This window comes from Tarenaya hassleriana, unplaced genomic scaffold, assembly GCF_000463585.1.
Source record: "Tarenaya hassleriana unplaced genomic scaffold, ASM46358v1 Cleome7, whole genome shotgun sequence".
In the NCBI taxonomy this organism is placed as follows: domain Eukaryota; kingdom Viridiplantae; phylum Streptophyta; class Magnoliopsida; order Brassicales; family Cleomaceae; genus Tarenaya; species Tarenaya hassleriana.
In genome coordinates this window covers 1,600,469-1,609,397 of record NW_010969548.1, presented here as the reverse complement: position 1 = coordinate 1,609,397, position 8,929 = coordinate 1,600,469, and the positions used below count along the sequence as shown (strand labels likewise).

Genomic DNA, 8,929 nt, shown 5'->3' with positions numbered 1-8,929 from the left:
GACAGGGATGTAGCCGACGGAGTAAAGGAAGAGCCCTCAACTAATTTTGTGGGATTATGGAGAATTTGGGAATTAGGGTTTGGTGAAATCAAAGGAAACACAGGTGGAACAGTGAGAGAGGTTTGGGGAAAGAGAGAGTGAGAAGTGGATGTAAGAGGAGAGACAGAAGGGGTAGAAGACTGAGAACATATTGTAGAGACAACGGAGGCCGACGGAGGCAAAGAGATCGATCGAAGGCCCTAGGCCCTGTGGGAGCCGCCTCCAATAATTGCTCTGGAGAGCGCTTCCTTTCCTTCACCATGTGGGTGGAATTGATACTGTCTAATTTTTTTTTTGTTATCTAAATTTAAAATTTTAATAATAAAAATAAATATTTTTTGTACGGGGCTCCGAAAACGTATGAGACGGCTATATATGGCGTTTAGAGTTTTGCCCTCGTGGGTATTCTATGTATTGGACGTAGATTTGTTTACCAGAAACCGGGCCTCACAAATTCCCGTACTAGGTGGGATTTAAAACCTTCATCGAGGTCAAACCTTAGAGAAAAGGTAAGATCTTTGACTACATTGTTTTGGATCCGTACAATGGAGGATGTATTGGACCAACCAGTATAGAAGCTTCTTTGTTAAAATAATTTCAATACAAATAAATATACGTATAAAAAAGATAAGCGAAACACCATATAATCATACACACCAGTTCAGGTATTCATCGTATTCATAACTGAGACACAATGACGGACATGGGTCACTTTAATTTATTATTTATATATATATATATATATATATATATTATGAAACTCTTGCATTATTTATTTAGTATTAGAAACTTACAGTCTGTAAGTTTAATGCATTTTGGAAGAGTTTCCGACGGTTGAAGACTCTGGTTTATAAGAAAAACCATTAACAGTGAAACCTCCGTCAACACAAATGGTCTGACCGGTTATGTAAGAAGCTGCAGGGAGACACAGAAACGTCACCAGTGCTGCAACCTCCTTCGGCTCTCCAGTACGACCGAGTGGGGTTCTTGACTCAATACCCTCCTGTAAATTCTTGTGACTAGCAATCTGAAAAAAAAAACCCACAAGTAATTGAACAAGATTTGGAATAATTAAGATAAGTGTGAAGAATAGTAACCGCTTATAGATGTTAATAAGTTTTTGCAATGGAAGTGCTTCGATTACATATTGTCCCAGAGGAGTTAAGACGAGACTAGGAGCAACAGCGTTAGCTCTTATTCCTTCGCTCGCCCACTCGCAAGCCAAGTTTCTTGCCAGCTGGTTCATAGCTCCTGCATATATATATATATACACCCACACACTCTTCATACATGTGTTTAGAGATGATTCTAGAATTTTTGGCATCTCATTTTATATAATCTGAACAACAAAATCTACATCTCATTTTCTCTATGTCCGAGTGAAGCACCTACATACCTTTTGACGCACCGCAAATAGACCCGGAAGGAACTGATACAACTCCGCCAATTGAGGTCACTAGCACGATGCTCCCATATCCAGAGGCCTTCAGAAGAGGATGCCCGAGCTGGGAGAGATGGAAGGTGGACTCGAGGTTTGTAGTCATCTGTAACGAGTAATCTTCGGCCGTGTATTCTACGGTTGGCTTTGTCACACATATGCCGACGTTGTTTATCTTTTTCAAGAAAAAGAAAGAGTGCCATTGTTGGCCAAAAATCAAGAATATGTATATGTCCGTTTTATATAAAGCTTAAGAAGATTTTTACTTACGAGAATGTTGAGTTTGCCACCAAACAGAGAGGAGACTGTATGCATGAGTTTCTCTCTCTGTGGCCGAGAGGATACGTCACAGACTGAACCACTGACTTGAAAGCCCTTCTCTTTCCATTCTCGTAAGCTTTGGTTGAGATGAACCTCTGACTTGTCGCATGTGTGGATTCTTGCTCCAAATCCAGCTAGTTCCTCCACTATTGCGTGCCTAACAAGCATTCCGAAATGTCACGTTGAAACTAATGAAGAGCATGGCAATGAGTTAAAACGCAAACTAAAGAAGAAGACATACCCGATCCCTCTAGCTCCGCCCGTCACAAGAGCGGTCATTCCTCGAAGGCTCCATCTACTATCCATCTCCGTTTGTTCACTCAAGAGAAATATTATACCGAAAAAAAATGAAGAGGTTCAATTAGACACAATTGAAGCTATACAATCACAGCGTTTAAATAATTGTAAGAGAATCAACATCGTAAAGTTTGGCCCCTACTCTTGAAAACTCACTCGTGATCAACGTTCTCCCATGAAAGAATTTTTTTTTTTTTGAAGAGATATTAATTAGGTCAAAAAGGGAGTGCTAAGAAAAAAGAAAAAGTGGGTGTAATGATAAAGAGGGTTAACAAACCATTTTACGACCAAAATGATACGAAACAGTAACAATGTAATAGTTTTAAAAATAGTATCGAAATATAGGCACGTAAAAATATCGTACATAGTAGAATAAATATATATCAAAGATGGTTAGAGATTTCCAAATTTGGTAATCTTTATATAGCAATGAATATTTGGTCTTGTTTTACTTTGAAGATGTTATATTATAGTTGAAACATTGAAAACTTTGTACTTAGAAAGTAGGAAACGATTACTGGAAAAAAAAAAACCCTGAATTAGATATTGGAAAAATGGTATTAAATTTCGAATTTAATTTAAGGATTGTATTAAAAAATGGTATTAGATATTGGAAAAATGGTATTAAAAAAGTTGTGCAACATTTTAAAATATCAAAATTCATTAAAACTTAAAATGATATTTTAAAATGTTGCACAATTTTTTTTTATCAAACGTTAAATGCATCAATAAAAAATTATTTTAGTTTTTTTTTTAAATGAAAACCAATTTATACTCAAATATCCAAACAATGGAGAGACTACTATGGAATAAAAGGTCTCTATATATGTAAACAATTTTATATGAAAGTTGATAAAAAAAAAATTAAGAGTCAAAAGAATTAATCAGTTGATTGGATCGAGACTATCCCATATTTTGCCCCAAAAAAAAAAAATACAATTCTGAATAAGGCCATGCAATATTTCCACTTGTACATGAATGTATTTATTGTTTCATCTAAAAACAAAATTTTCTTGATATTCTTCTGCACAGTGATCAAACCATTCCAGCATTGATGCACTTCCAAATCCCAATGGAGGGATAAATGACTAGGGATTTGTTCTGACCTCTCAGAATGAGGAAACATGACCCACCTTATTTATCAAAAAAAAAAAAAAAACATGACCCACCTGTAATGAACCGAACAAAAGCCAGAAGGTTCCTCAGAAACTTTCGGACATGGTAAATATGGAAGGCATGCTTGAAACTGTGGAATTAATCGTAAACGAATCCGATTGAGGATAGTTTTATTTTTCTCCGCCGGTGACTTGTAGTGCAAGTAATTGTTATTGTGGGTCGATTTCGGTTTTTTGTTGCTGTTCTGTGCTTTGTTGCGATGTATTAGTTGTTCTTAAATGGGGTGTGTGTGTATATATATATATAGAGGTTTGTTTCCCAGAAACCGGGCCTCATAAATTCCCGTAGTAGGTGGGATTTAAAACCTTTATCGAGTTTCTAATGTTAGAGAAAAGGTAAGATCTTTGATTACATTATTTGGGATCCGTACCATGGAGGATGTATTGGACCAACCGGTATAGAAGCTTCTCTGTTAAAATAATGTCAACACAAACAAATATACGTTTCCCCCCGCTGTGCATAAAATAAGATAAGTCGTTAAAACATGGTATAATCATACACACACCAGTTCAAGTACTCATCGTATCCATAACTGTAATACAACGACGGACATGCATCACCTTAGTTATACATATGGTGAAACTCTTAACATCATTTGTTTATAGTATGATATAAACTTGCAACTGTACGCATTATGTATTTTGCAAGAGTTTCCGACGGTTCAAGACTGTGGTTTATAAGAAAAACCATTAACAGTGAAACCTCCGTCAACACAGATGGTCTGACCAGTTACGTAAGAAGATGCAGGGAGACACAGAAACGCCACCACTGCTGCAACCTCCTTCGGCTCTCCAAGACGACCGAGTGGGGTTCTTGACTTGACACCCTCCAATAAATTCTTGTGACTGGCAACCTGAAAAAACACACACACACAAGTAATTGAACAAGATTTTTGTTTTTGGTAAACGGTAAATTTTATATATATGTATGTTGCCCCATTACACTGAGTTACATCCAAAATAGAGCAAAAACGAGGATGAAGTTGGGAGAATTACAATCGATCAAAATATTAGAACCATAAGCTAAGAAAGATTCACAGGAATATCAATAGCCAAATCAGTTTTTCTGTCAAATAACCAATGGAGGACTTCTGACCATCTATCCATCGTCGAACACTCCGCTTTTTGACAGAGTCATTTCTTTCGCGTACGTTCCGACAAAAGAGTTTCATCATAGCTTATCATTGTACCAAAAGGACAAAAGGTGGACAAATATTTGCGGTGGAGATCATTTGACGCGACTTTTACACTTACGACACCGCGTGACTACTGAGAAGTCAGGGGAGATTTTGGGGGCAATAGCCGACCTAGCGCGTAACATTCGCTGGCCTTCTTGGACTAGTTCGTCTTCAGAATCAAAGGTATAACTCATCTTGGATCCGCAGGTGTGCTTCTCCCTCTGTCGTGCTTGATTAAAGGTTGAGACAGACTTAAAAATTCCTTGAGAATGTTCCTTTGATGGAGGGGTCGGATGAGGCGGGGGGGGGGGGCTTTGGGTTTAAAGATGCAGCTTTCGGTTGAGTAGTGGTAAGGAGCATTAATGCTGGGACAAGGGGAGTTGGCTCAGGGGAAATTGGCTCAGGAGTAGCGGAAGGGGAAGATGGTCCAGAGGAAGTTTGCTCAGGAGCAGGGACTGCCGAGGCCGGAGTTGAAGGTGGGTTACTTAGGAGGTTTTCCGAAGGCGTAGACTGCTTCGGCGGAGGGTTCACAACAGGTGCTTTACTAAACTGTTTCCCGACGGGGTAATTAGGGAGCTTGTGACCAAACTCTTCGCAATGCGAACATCTAGGTGTGATCTATGAGTACTCAACTATAAATCGGATAACGCCACCCTTCTCATCCTTTACTTCTACTGCCTCAGGGAGATGTGCACCAAAAGTTGAATCTTCATCTTGACTCTAGACTTGCCAATACTCAGAGGGTCCAATCGCATTTTTTCAGTGCGAAGGGGCTCACCTATTCCACTAGCTATATAGCTGATACCTTGGAGAGAATATATCTCCGTCGGGATGCTCTTCAAGCTAACCCATAACGGTGCCGAAGTTAACACCAGTTTTCAGAGAGAGACAATCGGTGTCCATTCGAATTGAACAAGATTTGGAATAAGATAAGTGTGAAGAATAGTAGTTACTTAAATATTAACAAGTTTTCGCAATTGAAATGCTTTGGTTACATATAGTACCAGAGGTGTTAAGACAAGACCAGGAGCAACAGCGTTAGCCTTTATTCTGTCACTCGCCCACTCGCAAGCCAAGTTTCTTGTTAGTTGGTTCATAGCTCCTGCATATATATATATATACACACTCTTCATACATACATGTGTTCAGAGATGATTCTAGAAATTTTGGCAATGCATTTTGCATAATCTGAACAACAAAATCTATATCTCGTTTTCTCTATGTCCAAGTGAAGCACTTACTACATACCTTTTGACGCACTGCAGATAGACCCAGCAGGAACTGATACAACCCCGCCAATTGAGGACACTAGCACGATGCTCCCAGATCCCGAGGCCTTCAAGAGAGGATGGCCAAGCTGGGAAAGATGGAAAGCGGACTCGAAGTTCGTAGCCATCTCTAACGAGAAATCTTCGGTCGTGTATTCTACGGTTGGCTTTATCACACATATGCCGGCGTTGTGTATCTTTTTTGAGAAAAGGAATGTATGCCACAACGTTGGCCAATTAAATACAAGAATCTATATATGTATATGGCTAATCAATACAAAGCTTAATTAAGAAGATTTTGCTTACAAGAATGTTGAGTTCGCCACCAAACAAAGATGAGACCGTCTGCATGAGTTTCTCTCTCTGTGGCCGACAGGACACGTCACAGATTGAACCACTGACTTGAAAGCCCTTCTCTTTCCATTCACGTAAGCTTTGGTTTAGACGAACCTCGGACTTGTCGCATGCGTGGATTCTTGCCCCGAATCCAGCAAGTTCCTCCACTATTGCATGTCTAATAAACATTCCGAAATGTCGTGTTAAAACTAATTAAGAGCATGGCAATGAGTTAAAACGCAAAAAGAAAAAGACGAACCCGATCCCTCCGGCTCCACCGGTCACGAGAGCAGTCATTCCTCGAAGACTCCATCTACTATCCATCTCCTTTGTTCACTTCGAGATAAATACTTTATCGGAAAAAAATAAAGAGGCTCAATTAGACAGAAATGAAGTTATACAAACACAGCGCTTAAATAATTATAAGAGAAACAACATCGTAAAGTTTGGTCCCTATTCTCGAAAACTCACTCGTGATCCACGTTTTTGTAGGAAAGAAAGAATTTTTTTTTTGTGAAGAGATTGTAATTAGGTCAAAAAGGGAGTGCTGAGAAAAAGTGGTTATAATGATAAAGAGGTTAATTAGCTTCTCATACACACATTACACATACCTATATAAACACACGCACACACATATATGTGTACATATATCATCATGTTAAAAACTAAAAACATGGAAAATGGGCAATGGGCTAATAAGCAAAAAGAAGAAGACAGACCCGATCCCTCTAGCTCCACCGGTCACAAGTGTTAGAAAAGTGGATATGAAAAGAATGGAAACCGAGTAACTCTTCTAGGCATGATAATCACTTTTCGAAAACGCTATTTCGTCCCAAATGAACAAAGGGGATACCGAAACACATTTATGATATACAAAGAAGAGACAATGATTTTGTTTTACTCTACAACAATCACCAAAACAAGAAACTTGTGTAGAAAAAGATGAACACAACATTTTTTGATTGATTTGCAAGAACAATCAAAAAGTTCACTCAAAATCTCTCAAATTTGGATTAGATTTTCATTATCTCACTTGTTCTGATGTCTTTAATATATAAAATACTAAAAGACATCATCAAAAGTTGTAAAATGTGACAGTTTTCATGCGAAGAATTGTATCTGTTCATTTTATGAAAACTGACTCTGAGTTACAATTGACTTGGACTGAGTTACCACTGACTCAGCCGAATTAACCCTAATGCGTTTTGCTGCCAAAACAAATACGTGTTTTATTGATTCATATCGTATCATTTACGAACATTTAACTCATTCACCATATTCGCAATACATATAAATATTCGCAATATATATAACTATGAATTTTTTTAGAGATTATTATTGCCAACCTTTTTACTCTAAAATATACAACAACGAGTGCAATAATTCCTCGAAGATCTCATCTACTATCCATCTCTGTTTATTCACTTAGGGGGCGACTGGTTGCACCGCCGTCACCCGCAAACGGAGCGGTTGCGATTTTCGGCGGGTGTGAGTACCAATCGCCTAGAATCGCCAGCAAACGCATCGTAAACGCCCGCAATCACCGCGATTGCGATTGCGATTCCACCAGTCAACACCTAATAATGAAAATTATAATAATGAAATAAAATACCGCGGTACACTATGTAAGAGTAGATGTTTATTTTACAATAAGGGGGCGACTGGTTGCCCCGCCGCCACCCGCAAACGGAGCTGTTGCGATTTTCGGCGGTTGTGGGCGATTGAAAAACTGACTGGTTGAACCGCAACCAACCGCAACCAACCGCAACCGCAACCAAACTTGTGTTTTCTAATCACAGCTTTCAACTTGCGTTTTGGTAGCGGTTTCCGGCGTTTTGACAAAAAAACTAAAATATTTTTATTAGAAATTATATAAAACATTAATATATATATTGGTGATGATTTTGTTTAGTGTTATGATTTGATATTATTTTTTAGTATTATATTTTAATAAAAAAAATATAATAGTATAATTTTTAAGTTTAATAATGATTATTTTTAATAATTTTTATAATAAAATTATTTTTTTACTCAAAATAAATTAAATTGATAATATTTCTATTTTAAATTTATTATTTAATTATTATAAATTTAGTAAATAATTTTTATCAAATGATACGAAAACTTCAATTAAAACTATTATAAAAAATTATTTTTAAATAATAATTTATATCAAAACGCAACCGCAACCGTAATGAACCATTCACTTCTAACTGCACCCACCCGCAATCGCTACCAACAACAACTTCTCAACCAGTCAGTACTAATCATTTATAATCGCTATCAAACGTTCTGAAAACGCTGTCACCCGCAACCGCAACCGCTGCGGTACAACCAGTCGAACCCTTAGACCAAGATGGCACAGATTCCTCGAAGTTATTCAAACACAGCATCTAAATAATTGAAAGAGAAATTACAACATCGTACAGTCTGACTTTTGAAAACTCACTCGTGATCAACGATTTTCCCAAGAGGGCAATTAATTAGGACAAAGAAATAATGCTATCAAAAGTGATTATGATGTCATAGTATAATAAATATATAACCGTGTCAGCTAATATTTCCTGAAGATAAGATGTATATAAATGATATATTTCATTTTGGGTAGCAGAAGTTGATATCGACCCATAATTGATGGTTTGGACAAGAGATCAGCCACATTCTTATGGGTTTTCATGTGAAGCAGTTTTAAGAATCCATGTTTCAATTGCTCTTGTACGAAATGTGCTCTATATGTTCGCATGTTCATATAATTACAATGTTAATGGTTAGCTAACTATCGCAAAACAGTAGAACATATCTTGGATATGCTTTTGCTTTAAGATTGGTATTAAAAAAACAAAGTTTAGATATTTTATATTTTTTATATTTTGAATT

At 37.4% G+C, this 8,929-nt stretch overlaps 2 protein-coding genes across 2 annotated transcripts; both read right to left on the bottom strand.

Annotated features, from left to right (window-relative positions):
* Window positions 1-602: 602 nt before the first annotated feature.
* LOC104800697 (tropinone reductase homolog At2g29310-like) lies at window positions 603-2,166 on the bottom strand. Its single transcript, XM_010523590.2, has 5 exons — window positions 2,040-2,166; window positions 1,748-1,955; window positions 1,436-1,652; window positions 1,184-1,290; window positions 603-1,066 (listed from the first exon to the last, which is right to left on the bottom strand). The coding sequence occupies exons 1-5, from the start codon at window positions 2,102-2,104 to the stop codon at window positions 845-847; spliced, it is 819 nt and encodes a 272-aa protein (XP_010521892.1). The 5' UTR covers window positions 2,105-2,166; the 3' UTR covers window positions 603-844.
* A 1,559-nt stretch (window positions 2,167-3,725) lies between these two features.
* On the bottom strand, window positions 3,726-6,414 carry LOC104800696 (tropinone reductase homolog At2g29310-like). The gene is made up of 5 exons (XM_010523588.1): window positions 6,312-6,414; window positions 6,023-6,230; window positions 5,697-5,913; window positions 5,453-5,550; window positions 3,726-4,124 (listed from the first exon to the last, which is right to left on the bottom strand). Exons 1-5 carry the CDS (start codon window positions 6,374-6,376, stop codon window positions 3,933-3,935), a joined length of 780 nt encoding a protein of 259 aa, XP_010521890.1. The 5' UTR covers window positions 6,377-6,414; the 3' UTR covers window positions 3,726-3,932.
* Window positions 6,415-8,929: the final 2,515 nt, after the last annotated feature.